Source organism: Dipodomys spectabilis, unplaced genomic scaffold, assembly GCF_019054845.1.
Source record: "Dipodomys spectabilis isolate Male_0828 unplaced genomic scaffold, ASM1905484v1 ptg000017l, whole genome shotgun sequence".
Taxonomy (NCBI): domain Eukaryota; kingdom Metazoa; phylum Chordata; class Mammalia; order Rodentia; family Heteromyidae; genus Dipodomys; species Dipodomys spectabilis.
Window position 1 is genome coordinate 16,019,964 of NW_024870694.1, and position 21,811 is coordinate 16,041,774.

Sequence of the window (21,811 nt, forward strand, 5' to 3'; positions counted from 1 at the left end):
ATGAGATGTACAAGTCGTTATGTCGAAAAACGAACTTTACAACTTTGGCGGGGGGTGGAGGGTTGGGGGGGGCAGGAGTATGGGGGGGTATAGGGAGTTGGTGGGGGGAGATGGGAAGGTTTAGGAAGGGGAAACAAAGGAGGAGGCTACACTGCTTGATAGGAAATGTACTCATTATCTTGCCCATGTAATTGTAACTCCTCTGTACAGTATTTTCACAATAAAAAATACACATAAATTTTTACCATCATAAAAAAAGAAATTTGAATTCTTTGTATAAAAGCAGAGTGATAAACATGTCACATAACTTGAAAACAAAATTACATATTTTGATTCAATCAGTTTAAATGTAGCAGATAATGTCATTGAGTAGATTTCTAAGAGGATTATACAAGATCGCTCATAAGGTGACACACAGTAAGGATAATTCAAAAGCTGAAGAAGACTGGTTACTCTTGATCAGTAAAATGAGAATGTAACAGATCTCCTTCTGAGACAGAACAATCTCAAGCCAAAACCAAAATACAGTTAGTTGATAACTATTAACTTATCCAAAGGAAGAATGTGCTTGTTACATCAGTGGAGATGGTTTTAGTCATTAGGACAAAAGAAAACAGAAGAGAAGTATATTCTGACTATAGGATCTCCAGTTTTGTTGTAGTACATGTATGTTTCAGAACGGAATACAGTATCTCTATGTTCTATTAACAGATATTTCCTTATGGCATTAGCTCTCAGGAAATATATATGCCAGACGCTCAAATTTTCCATGTATCTACTTCTCTGTTATGCCATCTTCAATCAGCAACCTTCAGACTCTAATTTGCTGACCACTGAAAATTGTCTACAGGAAGCCTGGGAGAAAATGACAGAAACTTATTTAAGACAGCAATGTTTCTCAGTGTAAGAAGCAATGTGTTGTCTTTCAGTTTCTGAAAATTGACCTTGTACTGACACATCAGGCTTCTAAACTTTCAAGATGGAGGGCCAACTTTGGATTGACACATATTTACTCAGGTAATGTAATGACCTCTATATCTCCCTCTACAGATAACACCCAGGCCTAGGATAATGTTTATCTTCATGATGTTCAAGATTTTTATTGATAAAAATTGATATTTGTCTCTCACACTACCATACTTTACTCCCTTAGGAAATCAGCATCAACCCTTAAACAGATTAAGAGACACTAGATGAGTTATCTATTCACTATCCAACATGCAGCTAAAGGGACTTTCTCAAATATTAGAAAAATGCCTAAGTGCTACATTCTTCTCACCATAACCCTGTCCCTTTAGAAATAGCCTCATCTCCCCTCTCTGTTCCTTGCATTCCTTACCTGGAATGTTCGGTTACCAAATTATATCCTCACTGTCTTCAGATCCTTGCCTAAGAGCCAACGTTCACTTGTTGCAAGGCCTTATTAGAAGATCATCACATATCAACAGCTCTTTCCAATGCTGTCATTCTCTCTGTAGATCCCTTACTAATTTTATTTTATGCAGATATACATTTCTACTCAAGATATCATGTGATTCTTGGTGGAATGAAGGTATAATTCTAATACATGATGTTAATTCTTCCAAAGGAGCATGGAAAGTCTTTCCATTTCCTTAAGGCTTCCTCAATTTCCTTTCTCAGATTTTTAAGCTTTTCACAACAGAGTTCTTTCAGATCTTTAGTTATTTCATAGGTAATTTTTGAAGCTATTGCAAGTGGGGTTGCTTTCTTGATTTGAGTCTTGATATTTTCATAGTTCACATATAGAAATGCTGCTGACTTTTGTGGGTTGATTTTTTTAGCTGCTACTTTGCCAAAGTTTAAAATCAGTTCTAGTAACTTGGGGAAGAGGGTGTGGAATCTATCGAGTCCTTAAAGTACATTGTATAAGTCACAAAATTTAGAAACATAAGGGAAGGGGTGGAGAGAAGGAGAGGTGAGAATGTAGAAGGAGGTGACACTGATCAAGATGTATTGTGTTCATAAATTGCTTTGTTAAATGGTACCTCCTTTATACAACTACTAAAAGATAATTAAATTTTTATAAAAAGAAAATTAATCGGCATGTAACTTACTATAAGTAGTTCATATTATGTGTATAAAACTATATGTATAAAGTGTTTTGATCTAGTGTTTATAATTTTGAAATAAAAATGATAAATTGTGCAAAGTAAGAAAAATAAAATAAAAACTGGTGGTAACAATTATAAACATGGACAATTAAACAATACAATTACTTTTAAGAATTCTAGCCTATGATGTATTGGTTTTTGCTCACTACTGCCTAGAAGAGAAACTGACACATAAATTGTACTTGGGACATTTTTAAATGAACAATAGCAAGAGATAAATATCTAATAACTAAGGGATTCGGTGAATGTAATCCTGATGTTGCTATTAATTAGGCCCTTCAGCAAATCCCTGCTTCTCTATCCCTTCAGTTTATCTAAAAAAAATGAAGTTCTGAGGTTTAACTACGCTATGTGAAAAAAAATTTACATGAAAAACCCATAAACAATTATGAGTAACATGGACAAAGGAGACTTCTAAACTTACTAACAGGATAGGTGAAAAGATTTATTGAGAAAAATAAACTCTGTGACATATTAATTCCAAAGCTAGAGTCTCCTTGCTGTGTGGTGTTGAGTCATTTACCATATGCTTTCAAATTTCACTTTCTGAGTCTAATTTTCAAAGTATATTAATTGAATAAAAGATTTTCACCATGTAATTCATATGTATATTTATTATAATTTAATCAAATTAACATAATCTATTTCTCTCTCTTTCTTGGTCCCCCTACCATCCCATTGTTAAATGGAAAAAATGATACTTGAGTGAAGGCTTAGAATGTCTTGTGCATAGCTCATTACAGAAATTGACCAGAATCAAAGAATAGTCATTGTCAGCCTAAGATCTTATACTGAAGCATCTCATCAGTATTAGAGATTGTTCATTTCAGTTTTGTAGTGAGCTGGTTTAATCTGTAGATCTATTACCAATGGCAATTCACAATAAGAAATAACAATAAAACATAAAAAGACTCTTCCCTGACAAAAATGTTTGATTTCCATGTGCATCACACAACTCAGTTTATGTGGACAAGCTGTCAGTAAGTCTGCTATTATAATCAGGTGTGTAAATCATTGTGATCTGCTGAGTGTTTCTCACGTTTAATTTTGTGAAGATCTACCTCTCCCAAAGCAACTGGTAACCCCAAAAGTAAAGAAAAAAAATGAATGAGCTTAACTGAATAGAGAATATTTTAGATTTGTTGGAAGACAAAATGTCTTCAGTGGAAATTTGGTGATATTATGGGGAAAAACAAGCATCCACAGTACAGGGCTGACTATGAATTCATAATTTTTACTAAAAAGCTCTCTTCTTGGAATCAAATCCATGTAGATACCAAGGGTCTACTATGTTAAAAGCTATCCACCTGTAAGCTGGCAAAGAACATTAGAATCTACTTTTCTAAGCCATTGGAGTTCTCAAAGGTGACAGAGTGCTAGAAATACTATTATTTACAGTCTGTTCCTGCTCAGTGAAAAGGATCCATGAGATGCTGTTGCCAAAAGTAACATTAGTTATTTCTCTTGACAATTTTATTTCAGGGTTTTCATTGGCTGAAACTGAATGGCATTCTTCGGTCCATCCAGACCCAGGCTGCCCTTGGTTTCCAACAGTGTTTACACTGCATTCATTCTACATGTTTTTACATAGCAAGAAAAGCCATTTTATCAAACAATAAGTTATGAACCTGGCCAGGAACTACCTTAAGTCTCCAAAAAAATAAAAATAAAAAATATCTTTCTCACTACTTCCATTTTTAACTTTATTTCCTAAGATTTATTTCTGTGGATATGAGAAGATAAATCCCAGATCAAGTTTTCATTATTGTTATACATGCTATTTGGGTTTGCACTTGATCTGAAACAATGTGTCATGGAAAGAAAGTCTGTATATCTCTGTGTAGGTATGTATGCATATGCACATGTGTGTATGAGTTGTAGGAAAATAGAAAGGTATAGAATGGAAAGGTGCAGAATAAAGCATGTCGATCAAATCAAACATTTATTGGTTACCTACTTAATATGCATGTACTCAATGCAAGACGTAGAATATATTCAGATATAATTAGGTGATTAATCATTTAAATAAGTATGCCTTAAAAGAAGGAGAAATAAAGTTCTATGGCTAACAAAGAAAGAAAAGAACACATTATTCATTGAGCTAGGCAAGAGCTTCATTCATTCATTCAATGATTATAACTGAAATGCTTACTCAATGACCATAAGGAATACCAAACTACGCACTATTAATAGTTTCCCCTAACCAGACAAATGTTTAGGTTCTCAAATTTCTGCTACACTTAATATTTTGACTAGTAATGATAAAATACAGACTACTACCATGTGGCTTCTGGTGGAGCAGAAAGTGGAAACCCCAGTACCTGGAAAATTACATCAAAGACAAGGGAAAGACAATTGTGGACAAGAGATAATTGGAGTACAAGACTGAGGTACAACTTGAGTACCACAGGAGATCAGCAAAATCTGGCCACCAAGGAGTCCTGCAAACTAGAAGTCAGATGAGCAATCTAGTCTTCCCAATGGGATGAAACAGGGATATAGCTCAGTTGTTGTATGTCTCATTCAGTTTTGTATTTCCACAACAAAATACTTAGCTCTGCATTATTGTAAAAGTACCTGATGTAGGTAAAAGAGGTTGATTTACTACTCTCTCTACCCCCCCCCCACACACACACAAACACACACACAATGGAGTTATGATCTTTTCTAAGCCAAGGTATTTCCCTAACATCTTTAAAATGTATTGTGTCTCTAGAAAGGGGAAGAAGGGGGTTATTTTATTACTTTTATTTTATTGTAAAGATGCTGTACACGGGGGTTACAGTTACATGAGTAAGATAATGAGTATATTTCTTGTTGAGCATTGTTACCCCCTCCTTTGTTTTTCTCCTACTATCCCTTCCCACCCCCGCTTCTCCCACTACTCTCCCACCCCTTGTAAGTTGTAAAGTTCATCTCCAACACAGTGTCTTCTGAGTATCATTGTTGTAATGGGTCATATTAAGTGCAGTAAGCCAGACCCAAAGAAATATAGGCCCCACGGTTTCCCTTATTTACAATAATTAGTATATGTCTAGGATAATCTTACTCTGCTCATTAATCTTCTGCTAAGCGATATGAACCCCAAGATGTGGACACAAGAGGTCTTTCTTTGTTGTTGTTTTTAATGTACTGATTTTTTTTGTTTCTTTTGTATGTTCTTCCCCTATGGTATATCTCCTGTTTTCATTTTATTTGATTTTGGTGCCCTGAATCTTGTATATACATTTATCTAATATGGGGAGCAGAAGGGGAATTACAAAATGCTGAAACAAGGAGGTTATTTAAAAAAAGATGAGGCATAGAAGATATAATAGAGATTGCTAGGTAGCCATGTTAGTTTCTTAAAATTCAGACATGGCTGAGAATTTTCATTTGTAACACATTCCCAGGTGATACTACTACTATTCTTTTAGGAGTTCCCTTTGGGGACATAGTGCAATTCTTCTCTGGTGGAATGTGTTCGTGATGGAAGAGAGAACGAGGGAATACATTCATAAAATTCAAGCATATTCTACAAACAAGAAAATTGAGGCCAGGTGCCAGTGGCTCACGTCTGTAATCCTAGTTACTCAGAGGCCGAGATCTGAGGATCATGGTTCAAAGCCAGCCCGGGCAGAAAAGTCTGTGAGACTCTAAACTCAAATAAACCACTAGAAAACCAGAAGTGGTGCTGTGGCTGAAGAGGTAGAGCACTTGCCTTGAGCTGAAGAGCACAGGGACAGCGCCCAGGCCCAGAGTTGAAGCCCCGCAACCGACAAAACAAAACAAAACAAAACAAAAAAAGAAAATTGAGGGAAGGGTAGGGCTGGGAGAAATGGGGAAGAATGATGAAAGGTGCTTTGTTGAATTGTTGAATGGCAACTCCTTTGTACAACTACTTAAAGATAAAACAAAATTATAAAAAAAATTAAGCTGAAATATTTATTAAAAAATAGAGTTCCCAAGTTTTTTCTTCTTCAATCAATTAAAGAGCTACAAGTTTCCCATCTGGACATTTCCTAGCTTTCAAAGATTAAGCCCTGTCTGTAAAGGACCTGTTATTCTAATGTACCTTTTCATTTTGAGGCAGAAAATAACTGTCCTCAAATTGGGCTCATTAAGTTTCTATTAATAGCATAATCTGGAAGGACATGCCTTCACCAAAGCCTCATCATTTTTCTCAGCGCTGCATTATTAAATTTGAAAGTATGTGTTACACATTTCATTATATTTGAAAAGCATCCCTATATAGAATTTACTGAGAGCAATGTGGCTCTGAGCATAGAAAAGATTCTATAGCATATTGAAAGGGGTGAGATTCATCACAATGTATTAAATTCACAAATTCCTTTGCTGAATGGCAACTCCTTTGTATAACTACTTAAAGATAATAACAACATATAAAATATAAAATATATTTTAAAAAGCTTTTGTAGGGGCTGGGAATGTGGCTTAAGGGTAGAATGCTTGCCTAGCATGCATGAAGCTCTGGGTTCGATTCCTCAGTACCACATAAACAGAAGAAGCTGGAAGTGGCACTATGGCTCAAATGGTAGACTGCTAGCCTTGAGCAAAAGAAGCCCGGGGAACATGTGCCAGGCCCTGAATGTAAGCCCCAGGACTGGCAAAAAGCTTTTGTAATAGGAATGAAGATCCTATTCTCCACCAATGATTAACTGTACTACTCTGTAGAGGCTACATTCCATCTCAGTGCTTCCATGACTTCAGCCACAAATAAGAATTACAAGAGTTAATATGTATGTATAAATCACAATTCTTAGGATGCTGTCGCAAGCTGGTTTTTTTTTTTTCAATTAAATCAGGCATACTAATCTCATATTAGAATTCCTTTGATTGCTTATAATTTAGTTTGAAAGATCCTGTCAAGGAGAAAGTTGCCATTTCTTGTCTGAGGGCACAAACATGTTCAGAAAAAATAGAATAGAAATATGTATCTTATTAGCATTTTTAAGTTTATATGTGGGTGCAGAATGATGAGAAAACAAGAAAGAAAGCAGGTTTCTTTATTATAAGGTCTAAGGAATATATTCTATTTATATGTAAAAAGTTAATGACACTATGAAATGCAGGCACCGGTGGCTCACGCCTGTAATCCTAGCTACTCAGGAGGCTGAGATCTGAGGATCAAGGTTCAAAGCCAGCCCGGGCAGGAAAGTCTGTGAGACTCTTACTCCAATAAACCACTGAAAAACCAGAAGTGGCCCTGTGGCTCAAGTGGTAGAGCGCTCACCTTCAGCTGAAAAGCGCAGGGATAGCGCCCAAGCCTAGAGTTCAAGCCCCATGACTGACAAAAAAAAAAAAAAAAGTGGAAGTTTCACTGAAACAGAAAAAGATAAGGATGAAAGAATATTCATTGATGAATTTGAAACTAAATGTTTAAAGTTTAGGATTTTATAAAGATATTTTAAACTATCACCTTACAGAAATGTCAAGATACAGTGGATAGTTAAATACAACAAATAAGCTTCAAGTATAATGTTCTTAATTGTAAAGGCAAAAGTCTTGGAAGTATATGAGTAAAAAGACAAAAGGACAGATGCTAGGCCCTGAGTTCAAGTCCCCATGCCAACACATACACTCTCTCTCTCTCTCTCACACACACACACACTCAAAGGATAAAGGATATATATATATATATATATATATATATATAAAACTGAAAATTCATATTGAGTAAGAATATGGCAGAGATAAATCATTGCAAACTTTCACTTTGTATTTCTTTTTTTCTTGAATGCAAAAGTTTTCTCTGACTTAATATTGGGATGATATTGATTTTTCCCTCAATTATGAGTGACTTGCCTCAGTTAAATAAACTTTAAGATTGGATGTTTACTGTTCAACTTGGACAGATTAAGTTTGCTTATTCAAAACAAAAGTAAAAGGTCAAGGAAATTCACAGGTGGCAAAAGATTTTGAGCCCTTACATTTGTGCTTCTAAGCTTTAACAATTTCATCCTAACTTTCAAAGTGTCTAATGTGTAATAAGCAGGTAAGACCTAAGTGGAAAATGAAAAGCAAACAATAAGAATAAGCAAAAGAATAGAAGGATAATTAATTTTCTCCATCTAAATTGTCCCCCCAAATATTATGCCTTAAGGTAAAACACAAATATTAATAACTGTCATTTCCCAAACCTTGACTAACCAATAAGTACATATCACTCTGTCCACTTTGCATCCTCTTTTAAATGGAACAAAGTGTCTTTCGGAGTCTGAGAAGCGCATAATTACACAGACAGGAGTCTTTGGACTTTGATCGTAATTACAGTGTTTTATCCATCCATCACTTGTTGCTTGAGGACTATTCTTGGTGAGTTCTTTAAAGGAGGTAGAAACCCTGTCAGGACAAATTTGAGCTTCAAAACAGCTAATCAGAAACTTGGCTTTCTTGTCCTGAAACCGATTGAAAATTGCCACATTAATCTCCCAATCCATTTGGCTTTTAAGTAAAGTGAGAACATGAAGTCTCTGGAAAGCTGTGTCTTCATCCTTCATTATTACTTGCTACCTTTTGATGGTTTCTACTATGGAATTGCATGTAAATTTGCCTGACTTTAGGTACTAGTTTTCAAAAGTGAATGTACAAACAAGAGAATAATCTGGATTGCGGAATAAAAAACAAATTGTGTTCCTTGATTTTATGCCCAAATTATCAGAGGAAAGCATCCATCTGGAACCAATAATCAACAAAGGACTTTGAGCACAAAAGTCAAGAGCTGTTTCTCTCAGTGTAGTCTGATAACTACTTATTTCCTCTTGTTTATATTGTAATTTCGGACTCCACCAAAACCTATTGGATCTTAGTTGCCAAGTTGATAAAAACATCTCTCTCCATCAGTGAGAAAATCAGAAATGAGAATGCATGTATCTGCAGGTTGCTCATTGTGGTTGGTCCTATGGGCATTTTGAAACTTTTTCTTAAGTTGTAACAGTTCAAAGCACTTTTTCTTAATCACAACCTATCCATACATTAGATCCTGTTCATAAACTGTAACCACATTCATTTATAACTAAATTTTCCTATCACTTGCCTTGCTTCTACTATTGAACATAAACAGAGACACTTGGCTTGTTCCTTTTAATCAATAAAAAAAAAACTTTTTCATTATGGAGAAAGCTAAATTCTGTTTCCTCACTGTAATGGAGAAATTCCTTATCTCCCATTAGAAATTATAGTATTAAGCCAAACATCAGTGGCTCGCACTGTAATTCTAGCTACTCAAGAGACTGAGATCTGAGAACTGTGGTTCAAAGCCAGCTAGAGCAGTAAAGTCCATAAAAAAGCTCTTATCCCCAATTGACCACCAAAAAGCCAGAAGAAGAACTGTGTTTCAAGTGATAAAGCACTAGCTTAGAGAGAAAAAGCTAAGGGACAACACTAAGGCCTTTAATCAAGCCCCAGTACCAACACACACACACACACACACACACACACACACACACACACACACACACACACACACACACACACACACACACACACACACACACACACACACAGAAATTATATTAATCAATTGTCTTGGATGCTGGCATATATCACAATGCTACCACCTTTGGTATATTTTATCTTTTGTTCTTGTAAATCTGGCAGGAAAAGGAGTAATTAAAGGTAATGGATATAGTATTTGCTCTCTGGAATCAGTAGTGGCTAGAAATGGTTACTACCACTCGGTTTGAAAGAAAGTAAGGGTGGAGAGTAGTCACTCTATTTCAAGAGTCTTCAATCTGTGGCAAGGTCCTTCGACAGAGAGCATTTAACACAAAACTCAATGGGGAGTCAGTCAGGCAAAATAGTATCTGAGGTTCCCTCTGAGCGTCCCTCTCTTGCTGACAAACTCTACTCGTTGAACTCATCAGAAAAGCAGAGGAGAGAGGATCTGTTAATATATTCTTCAGGAGTGAGCTTGCTGAGGCATTGAATTTAGAAAGAAGGATGATGGCCGATGTGGAAAGTAAGTGGAGGATGCCTAGGACATGACTTTACCTGCCTTTCAGAGAGAATAAGTCCTCATCAGGACCTTACCAACACCCCTATAAGGACCTATTTAGAAAGCACAGTTAATGAAGTTGACCTTTAAGATACTAAAGGCATAAAATTCCCTACAAATATGTAATCCATGCAAGAAATACTTCTTACAATATTTTAGCTTTTTCATGTTTCTTTTGAGTCTCCAATGAAAGGAATACAAAAGATTTACAAGTGGATCACATAGTAATTTATGTTTACTTTTATTTTTAAGCCTTGATAAGCACATTATTTCTAAATTTAATCTTGATTTATATTTACTACTTTAACTGTTCTATTTTTGAAAAGATAACAAAATACTTTAATCTATCCCAGAATATATTAGTTTAAAAATACTACATTTTAGCCTGTGCTGGTGGCTCACACCTATAATCCTAGTTACTTAGAAGGTGAGATCTGAGGATTGTAGTTCAAAGCCAGCCCGGGCAGGAAAGTCCACGAGACTTTTATCTTCAATAAACCACTCAGAAAACTGAAAGTGGTGCTGTGGCTCAAGTAGTAGAGCACTTGCCTTGAGCTGAAGAGTTTAGGGACAGTGTCCAGGCCCAGCGTTCAGGCCCTATAACTGACAAAAAAATATAATAATATTATTACATTTTACAAACTAGATGAGCTTTCTAAAAGCAAGGGAATATAACATGACCCATTGTATCCTACACCTACTGAAGTTAGTTTCTGAAATGTTGAATTTTAGGTTGATTTTAAGTGTCCATATAATAAGAAAATAAACTATAAACTCAATTTCATGGAGGTTTGGTAATAATGTTAACTAGCTCACTGATTTATTTATTAATCTTGAATGATTTTACCATGCTTTGAGATTTTTGTTAAAATTAATAGTCATATGACAAGTTATCAATTTTGTCCACAAGTTCTTTCTTTATATAAATTGTCAATATCATCAAAAGAATAATATATTAAGATCCATAGTTTTAACTGCTTTTATATTTTCAGAAAAATTTGGAAAGAACACAACCAAGTACATGATATGTCAGGTGCAAAAAAAACACAAAAAACAAAAATTCGCTCCAAACCTCAAGAACAAACTAGGGAGTATGAAATCTCACTTTCAGTGGAATTACTAGTTTCATGCTCTCTTCTATGTATTAAAACTGACTTTTTGGACATGACATTCAGCAAGTGATGAAAATGCATGTTATTTACTATATTATATGTGAACCGGAATTCATGAATTATGGCAACTTAGAGTTAAAAATACCAAGAAATCCTGCTGTCTAAATTTCTGTTGTTGTTGTTAAGAATCTTTTTCATGACTTCTTTTTAAAGACAAGGTCAAGAAAGATAAATTTAAGTATGTAGATGACTATGATTATGGAATGATTAAATTTGGTCTTTCTTAAAATAGATTTTGTAAACTGAGAACCACAAGGTTGCTTAGAAAAACCAAGTCAAATCCATTCACTCATTGAGCACCAGAGTGAGAATTTTTCAGTATTTGCACTGACAATGCATAGTACTATATGAATTCTTTATAATAAATTTCATTTATTCACTAAGAGGGATAAAATATGATAATTCGGTTCTTTAAGTTTTTGAAAAATAATTAAAATATTTGTGAAAAATGTCTGCTATTAAATATATTATGAAGAATTAAGTAAACATTGTAAGTATATCTTTGCTTTGTTCTCTTTTTCTTCTTTCCCTCCTTCCCCTCGCCTTCTCCTTCCCTCTTTCTTTCTTCCTTCCTGTCCTGCCTGCTTTCCTTCCTTCCTTCCTTCCTTCCTTCATTTTCTTCTTTCTTTCTCTTTCTCTCTTTCGTCCTCTCCTTCTTTCTTCCTCTCCTTCTTTCTTTCTTTCTTCCTCTCCTTCTTTCTTTCTTTCTTTTTCTTCCTTCCTTCCTTCCTTCTTTCTTCCTTCCTTTCTTTCTTTCTCTTTCTGATAAAGCTTCTCGATATAGTACAGGCTACCTTTCCTGTCTCTCCTCTCAAGTACTAGATTTCAAGTGTATGCTACCATGTCTGAGATTCTTACTCACTGGCTCAGTAGCAAACATTTTTTTCTTTTCCCTAAATCATTTGATGAATAACTTTTTATTATAAATGAGAGGAACATAGTGCAGTCCCAAATAATTCATTACAAAAATGGGTGCTTCCTGATCTTCCTGAGCTACAGTCCCAGCTCCCCAAATTCAAATCACACTCACCAGAATTCAAGTTCCAAGAAGTTGAAGAAAATTTAAACTATGGGAAAAAATACTACTACTGTCTAGAATTTTATAATATTGTAAAAGGAGAAATTATATTTACTCCACGAGCTAGCATGTTGTCAAAGCAATATGAAAAGCCATTTCCTTATTAATTTATGCGTATGGGCTTCTGTCACACAGCACTAGAAATTCCTCCACACCAATATCTGCTAGTCAACAGAAAAAAAGTTTCAGTAAAATTGTTGTGGATTCAAGTATCTACTTTAGGAAAGACTTTGAAGAGAAACATAGAGCTGATGTTCCCTCACAATTATATTCTTAGAAATACAATTTCAAAAGATAACTTTGTGATTAGAATAATGTTGAGGACAAGACCATCTTTGGTATTGCTTTTTATTATTTTTTTAATCAACCTCCATTCCCAACTCCACATCATCCAAGAAGATAAACTCCAAGACAACGTTTTTAACTTACACTGCTGTTTATAGCAGACAACAAGCTGGGTATCAAATACACCAATCACATTTCCCATTTCAAACTTTTAGACCAACCACAACCTAGATTCTTTCTTGCCTTCCTTTCCTCTTCTTCCCTTTATTTTCTACCTGTCTTCCCCATTGCATTAGCTTTCCTGGTTTACTTGTTCTCTTCTCCTTTCTCAAATAGCTCATCAGAAAAGTCACAGGAAGAGAATAGTATCTGCATAGTCCTAAACATTAGTGTTTTTACATGGTAGCAAATCATGCTAATGAAAGTGGATCACAAGTCTTTCCTAATCCGCTAGGCAATAGCACAGTTACTGAGTCCCAGCCAGAGCCACTCGACTCCACTTCTAGTATGAAGTTCCAGTAGGCACAGGTGGCAAATGTCAGTTTAACCCCTTTCAAACCCTGCCATTTCTACAATCAGAAGAACTCTCTCATAAATTGCATAAAGTACAAACTTACATCAAATCTACTGTTAAATTAACAACATCACACTGCTTTGTGCGACTTTGAATATCTCTCATAACTCTATGACTGGAAAACACTGTTCAGATTTCATTTACCAGTTTAAAAATAGCAAACTCTAATTTAAAACAGTCTCCCCTCATACACACACACACACACACACACACACACACACACACACACACACACACACACACACACACACACAAATTGTTCACTCTAATATTCCTTGTCAGTGCTAGGCAAATATTTCTTCTTGGAAACACAAATAAAAATCAGTAGAATCACAGGTTCCAAAAGTCAGATTTGTCAGAAGATGATATTTGTTATTAAACATTTTTTCAAAAGGAAAACATTTCTTGGAGCTAAAATGACAAGCCACCATCTGTTCTAAGTAACAATGGCTATTTATCAATTTTAACATGTAAGTCAGAATTATCCAGTGTTTATTTTGATTTGAAGGATTTGTCCATAGATCCTTCACTCTCTACCCAGTAAAATTTCTTTTGTGGCTGATACTGAGAAAAGCATTTATTGTATTGTAAACATCTTAAAAATTATGATAATTTTAAAAAATAATAAGTGACCTCAAACATTGTTTCTTTGTAAATCCAGAGAAATCCAAGGAGAAATCTAGAAGAGAAGCCCATAGACCGCTTGAAGTCTACCTAAAGTACAAAATAGTATCACTTTGTTTAGTAAACAAGAAGGAAGTCCCCCTTTAATAACGCAGAGACATTCATTACACACCAGGTACTCCAATTAAGTTTTTATAGAAGTATGTCACATTCAAACTCACCGCTGGATGTAAGGGTCGGGGCAGTACTGTAGGGGAGCACACCGTGACGTTTCAAAATTCATTTCCTTCAACTCTCTTTGATATCAACAAATGGAGAGCAACTATATAAAACATACACATATACCTGTGTATATGTAGATATATGGCCAGGAGGCTCAAAGCATTAGGGTCAGATGCCATCAGATATAGAAGTTCAGACACTTCCCCTTCCTCACCCCCTCTCTCCCATTCCACATATTTGCAAAGAGGTGGAGCCTTTCTTCAAGTTAGCCAATGAGATTCCTCAAGTGACTAAAACATCACAAACAGTTGATTCTTACCAGCTGGGCATCCTCACTAAAGTTGTTCTTCCCTTTCTTCCACGGCTTTAGAGTCCTTGACATACAGTGGCCACACTTGCTGGCAACTTGGAGGCATCTCTGAACTTCTGATCTCTCTCCTGATTGGATGTTGGCATGAATGGCATCAGAGTTTAATTTCAGCAGCCTGGACTTTTATAACAAGTCTGAGGAATGGCCATCTCACTCCAGCTACATTACATTTCCTTGGGTTTGGATACTGAGTTGATTTGATGGTATCTGTCCACTCTTCTGGGGATAAAAAAAGTTTTGCAAAGCTGTTTAAGAAAGTGTATGTGTGTGTGTGTGTGTGTGTGTGTGTGTGTGTGTGTTTAATCTGTCTTCCCTCCCCCGCTTCAGCCACCCTTTCAGCCAACCGCCTGTTGTGGTCACAATCTCAAATAGCAAAGACAGGGAAATTCCTTGATTATATTTAACCTAGAACTCAGTCTTCCTCTTAACTAAGAGAAAAAGATATCCATTCACATCTCTTTAGAAATTTTGCCTGCCCTAAATAAAATAACCTTTATCAACTTGTTTAAATATCCTACCTATACACACCTCTACATATATGTAATAATTTTCTTAACACAATTTTAAGACAGGAAATCATATAATTTTTTAGAATATTTTGAAGTTGACCACATAATTTCATAGTTCCTATGAATGAAAGCATTTTAGTTTATTTCACTCTCTATCAGTCTCACTCACTCTTAGGTCTCAATTTTGCTCTGTGGTGTGGCTTTGACGTGATCTACTTTGGAATAAAACTTATAGATTCAAGAATTAACATAGTACCAGGAAAAGTCTACATTTCAAATAACCACCTTCCTTTCTACATGTGCACTGTAAACAAATCTTAGTTCTTGAAATTTAGGAATTGAATGAAATATGATTCAGGAGCTAAGTTAGAATAGAGTCCAACAAGGAAAAAAAATGATTCCAAGTGTCACTAACATGACAAGCAAACATATTCCATCCGTCCCCAAATCACAGGGCACCTGTAAACTCATGACATCAGTAAATGCCAGAGTTGTGAGACAATCTGCAGTCCTTTTCTGAGAAATCTGACATTTCCCTATAAGAAATTCTGGTTCAAAATGTGTTCATAAAGATGTTTTATTTGTTGCTTCAGCCAGGGAGAAGCTATTTAAAACTTGACATTCTCTTCCTTTACTTAGCCTGAGAGTGTCTAACATCTGTGAATTGTGAAATTCACAAACATGCTGGCCTGAGCCCCAGCCAAATCAAACAGCTTGTTCTACAAAATGTGAAATTCGAAGGGAAGATCACTTTGCTAATTAATTATAGATTTGTTCATTGGAATTAAAATGTTTGGCTTTCTTCCCTGCTATTAGCAGATAGTGGTGACCAAAATACACAGTTCTTAAATTGTGAATAAATAATTGCCTATGGCCATGCCCATAGCCAAGGGGCTCTACCACAGAGTTCTCAGAATGCAGAGGAAGGAAGATCTCAAGTTTGAGGCCACCTTAAGCTATGTAGCAAGATTGTGCTTCAAAATTCCAAAGACAGGGAGTTTGTCTGAGTGGCCGAATGTTTACCTAGCACACATGAGGCCCTAGATTTAGTTTCCAGCACTCTTGGGGGAAAAAAATGTGAAAAAGTGAAATGATGATTTCAAGGGCAGTATCTCAAAACTTACTGTGCCTAGGAGACATCTTAATGTGGATTCTGGCTCAGTGGTCTGACATGAGCCTCCTGAGACATTACATTTGTAATAACACTTTCCCAAGTTGTGCTATTATGGGTGGCCCTGGGACCATGTGTCAATATCTAGAGCTTTTTGCAGATTTGGTATTTAGAATTCAATACTTCTTGGAATTGAGGAATAAATCGTTCTTAAATATTTTAAATTACATCCAAGACCACAAACTCCCAGAAAAACGATTTGCAAATATTCCTATTGGGGTGTGTGTGTGTGTGTGTGTGTGTGTGTGTGTGTGTGTGCATGAGTGTGCATGGCTGGCACTCTACCACTTGATCTACAGCTCCACATCTAGCTTTTGCTAGTTAATTGGAAATAAGAAAGAGACTTGGGGATTTTCCTGCTCAAGTTGGCTATAAACTTAGTTCCTCAGATCTCAGCCTCTTGAGAAGCTAAGATTATACTTAAGCTACTAGTACCCAGATGTGATTTTTTTTATTTTAAAAGGTTTACCGCTTATTTTGTACTATAAAACATTTAATATGTAGGCCATGACATTAATAAATATTCAAAAATCCTAAATTTAGGATTTAAGATTTAGTTCTAAGATATTAGGTGGCAACAAACTAAATAGTTTTGAAAAATATTGGGAAGCACAGAAATGGTGGGACAAAGGATGAACTAATTCAGCAGTGATATTCACTAGACACCACATTGGAAATGAACTATACAAGTTGTGGAGGAGAGTAGTCCGGAAGAAACAAAACTGGGAGAAAATGAGGGAGGAGGCGACTCTGTTCAAAAAGAAATTTACGCATTACCTGACCTATATAACTGTAACCTGTCTGTACACTTTGACAATAAAATTAAATAAGAATAAAAATAAAAGAAGGAAAATTAAAGACAATGATTACTTTTGGGAAAAGGTACAAATTTCATAAACTAGTTGTAATGCCAAAAATATCATTCAAGTAAATAAATAAATAAGCAAGCCACCCTGAACAGAAAACTCCATGAGACTCTTATTTCCAATTAACCACCAAAAAGCCAGACTGGAGTGGTGACACAATTTTTAGAGCATTCACCTTGAGAGAAAAAGTTAATAAGCCCCTCTATTGTACTGGTACACACACCCATAGGCAGGCACGTGTGCACATACGCACGCATGCACACACACACACACACACACACACACGCATGCATACACGCACTCCTTCATCTGCATAGACTTCAAGAATCAAATCTCCCTCATTCTTTGAGATACGAGGAATCAATCTAACAGGGTGCCAGTACCAGATGCCTATAATCCTAGCTACTCAAGAGACTGAGATCTAAGGATTGCAGTTAGAGCCAGACGAGGCAGGAGAATTCTGTGAGGCTTTTATCTCCAACAAACTATGGAAAAAGCCAGAAATGGAGCTGTGATTCAAGTGATAGACTGCTGTCCTTGAACAAAGGAAGCTCAGGGACAACAAGCCCCAGGATTGGCACATTGTTTCCCTTATTTGCAATAACTAATATAGGTCTAAGGTAAACTTACTAGACAAGCCGAAAAGGTCAAAAGTTATGTACATAAGACCATATAAGATGATGCTAAGCAAAATGAACCCCAAGCTAGGGACACAAGATGTTTTTCTTGGTTGTTGTTGTTTTTAATGTACTATGAAATTTTTTTTGTTTTTTTTGTACATAGTTCCCCCATGGTATAACACACCTGTTTGGTTCCAGTGCCCTGTATCTTGTATATTCATTTTTCTAATTTGGGGTGGGGAAGGGAAATAACAAAACAGTGAAACAATGATACAGGTTGACCCATTGTAACAATGAGAAGTACAAGACACTATGTTAAAAAAGAACTTTAGCCGGGCGCTGGTGGCTCACGCCTGTAATCCTAGCTACTCAGGAGGCTGAGATCTGAGGATCGCGGTTCAAAGCCAGCCCGGGCAAGAGAGACCATGAGACTCCTATCTCCAATAAACCACCAGAAAACCGGAAGTGGCGCTGTAGCTCAAGTGGTAGAGCGCTCGCCTTGAGCTGAAGAGCTGAGGGACAGCGCCCAGGCCCAGAGTTCAAGCCCCACGACCGACAAAAAAAAAAAAAAAAAAGAACTTTACAACTTGGGGGTAGGGAGGGAAGAGCTAGGGAGGTGGGGAGGGCAAGGGGAAAAACAATGGCGAGGGTAACAATACTCAATAGGAAATGGACTCATTACCTTACTCATGAAACTGTAACCCCTCTGTACAGTATCTTTACAACAAAAGGAACCATCCTCAATTCTCAGGTCCCAAATCATATTGTCCACACTTGTTTTTGTAAGGGTTCCTCTTGGGTTCTATCTACTTTTGTGTAAGACTCATCTCCTGTGCTGGACTAGGAACAATTTCAGGCCAGGCTTAATCTCTCACTCATCTTGTATCTCCAGGAACTATCCCAGTATTGCACTATTAATTTATTAATGTGTTTGTAAAAATCATTTAATATTATATTGCATCTAATTAAAAATGAAACATGTGTAACCTTTTCGAATCAGTTTTATGGTATATAATTTGCATACTCTAAAATTTGCATACAGTGAAATTCACCAATTCTGAAGAATTTTGACATGTCATACCTCATATACCCTGAATCATAAAGAAGACATTAAATATTTCCATTCTACTTAAGTCCCTTCATAACCCCTTTGCAACCGGGCCTCCCTCACTTCAGTCCTACAGTAATCATGCTCTTGATTTTGGTCACTGAAAGTTACTTGTGTCTTTGACTACAATGTTATCCAATAGGACTTGCTATGAGGAAGGAAATACTCTCTATTTTCCCTGGTTATAGTAGCCACTAGTTAATGCCACCAATGTGATTAAACATATTGACTTTTTAATTTTTAATTTTAATTAATTCAATTTAAGTAGCCAGATACAAGCTGTATAGCACAATGCTATAATGTAACATAAATGAAAGTGTTTACATTCTTTTGTGCCTAGATTCCTTCATTCCATGATGTTATTGGTTGTGAGATATAGCCATGTTTACCTTATCAGAAACTCATATTTTTATAAATACTGAACATGTGTGTTTTCTTTTTTTCCCCTTCTTTCTTTTCCTTCTCCTCTTCCTCCTTTCTCCCCTCCCCCTCCCCCTCCTCTCCACTTTTACTTTCTTTTTTCTCTTCTTCTTCCTTCTACTTCTTCTCCTTCTGATCTTCCCCTTTATATTCCTCTTCTCCATCTTTTCCCTTCTTCCTCATCTTCTTTTCTTCTCCTTCCTCCTTCTCTTCCACCTTTCCTTTCTCTTCCTTCTCCTTTGTCCTCTCACTGTTTCTCCTCCTCCTCTTCCTCCTTTACCCTTTTTCTTTATTTTTGGCTATTAATAATAAATTCTGGTCTCAGATACTCAATCAACTCCAGAAGCCAAAGTTCAATAAACATCATAAGAGCCAGTAATAACACATCCTAGTACTTGCTCTTACTGGGCTCCATGGAAATGTAGTAGCTTCCTTCCATCTAAGACTGCTGTAAAACCAACAAAAGCAACTCAAGTTTCTAATGTAAACATGTTGGCTAACCTGGGCTCTGGTCCTAACTTACTCCCAGACCTTAATCAAATAGCTTATTCTCCATGAGTTTTAGATTAGGGAGAAAGAATTTGTCAAATTGAATTCTTTTGTACAACCAACAGAAATACACTCTTCCTACCCAAAACAAACAAAAAAGTGAAAAGAGGTTAACAAACGTTCAGAATGAACAAGAAAGCTTGGAAAACTCAGTTTTAATAAAGACCACCTCTAGATAGTTCTAGGATCTAATTAATGGGATGAATAGAGAACCACTGTGCAATATATGCACAAATTAGATCCAGTTGTATTTTTCATTTCAGTCATTCAGTTTAAGATTCAGATTTGAAGGGGTCAGAATTCTAAACACCTATATGAAGAGCCCCATCAAATGTAAAAACTGTCAAGAGAAAATACAGGTTTAATTAGCCATGGAAGTGGGAAATAGGTAAGGAAGATCAAAAACAACAGATGCCACCAGGAAGAATTTAGATCATATCTCCCACGTTCCTTAGAGCTTTGGAAGTCTGTGACTATGTGTTCACTGTGATGAATTCCTTTGTGCTCTTGGCTTTTCCAAGGCATCATAACATATAGCATATTCTACCAACTCATTCAAATCAGAGGAACTGAAGAATTTTGTAATTTTTCCTTATATAACCTTTTTCAGTACCTAATGTCAGTTTAGTTATGCAGTCTGTGTTTTCATAGAAGTGGTTATCAAGGTCTGATTTGAGAGATCCTACCCATTCTTCCACCTTTATGTTCTATAGATAGACTATTTCCTATTAGGTGAGGTAAAGCCGGAGCTAGAAATTAGGTGTACTGGATGATGTAAAAATGTAAAAATGTGCTCTATGACAAAGGAAATACAATTCAGTTTTAGCTACCTACTTCTGATTTAACTTCTATTTTCTTGTAGCTTTGGGAATTCACCGAATAGAAGAGTTTATAACTAAGCGAAGGTAGTAGAATCTCCTGAGAACAAAGAAGTGGCTTCAGAAGAGGGGGTGTCCCCAGGAAATGAAACTTTTTTTTTTTATTCAGAGGGCATTCAAGGAAACTTGAAGCCAATTGGGTAGGGAGGAGGTTGGCAGTTTCCCTAACAGACAAACCTGATACCCTCCAAGGCACACCCAGTGTCCAAAGCAATGTGGGTGGGCTTCTCTTCCACACATCCCTGAACAGCTGTGTGGAGGCTGCTGCTCACTCCCACCCCTCCTTTTTCAAAGCCCACGCTGAGTAGGAGATAAATAAGGAAACACAGGAAGTCCTTATTTGGCACTTCCCTGATTTATTTTTCGTAAACCATGTGTCAGTTGCAAACATGTTTGCTCTACAGGTTTTCCTTTGTATTTCCTAGCACAAGGAAATCGCTAACAAAATCACTGTCCAATCTGGTAATCAGTAAACTAAAATCTACAAACTACTACCTACACTGGATAGTTTACTTAAATTCACCTGTGGTCTGGCTATCATGTCTTTATGTCAAGAGAAAAATCTCAGGTCATGCGCTGCAAGTGGTTTCAATGACTCAAATCTGGTTAGAAAGAGTCCCTCAGTATGTGTATTTTATGACACAGATGTTTATGCAGATGTTTTGAGGAAGGTATCTTAGTTTTTGTCTGACTGGTATTTCCTCATCGTTAGATTCAGTTATGCGCTTTTAGTAGAAACATCACGTAAGTGAGACAGTGTCCATCTCAGTGTGTCATATCAGGAATTACTTGGCTTTCAATGCTCAACAATGTATTTTCCCTGGGTCTTATAAGCAAATTTGCTGTGAACCTAAAAATTTTAAATGCTAAAAACTGCATAGTCCCACCAACAATGAAGTAAGGTTCCTTTCTGTCCACATCCCCTCCAGCATCTGTTGTTGTTAGAGTTCTTGATTTTTGCTGTTCTAACTGGAGTGAGGTGATATCTCAATGTTGTTTTGATTTGCATTTCTTTTATGGCTAGGGATGTTGAACATTTCTTCATGTGTCTATTGGCCATCCTTCTTTCTTCTTCAGAGAAGCTTCTCTTTAAGTCTTTCGCCCACTTACTTATTGGGCAGTTGTTTCTTTGAGGATTTGTTGTTGGGTGGTTTAATTTTTTGAGTTCCAAGTATATTTTAGATATGAGACCCTTGTCCGTTGTATGGCTAGTAAAGATCTTCTCCCAATCCATGGG

The 21,811-nt window shown here is 36.3% G+C and overlaps 1 protein-coding gene across 3 annotated transcripts in view; it reads right to left on the minus strand.

The window, feature by feature from the left end:
- Tp63 (tumor protein p63) overlaps window positions 1-14,144 on the minus strand; it is a 211,521-nt gene extending 197,377 nt beyond the window's left edge. For all 3 annotated transcript variants that reach the window (XM_042669700.1, XM_042669732.1, XM_042669724.1), the window contains exon 1: window positions 14,083-14,144. In XM_042669700.1, the coding sequence (XP_042525634.1) occupies window positions 14,083-14,144 (62 nt within the window). The remainder of the gene's footprint in view (window positions 1-14,082) is intronic.
- Window positions 14,145-21,811: the final 7,667 nt, after the last annotated feature.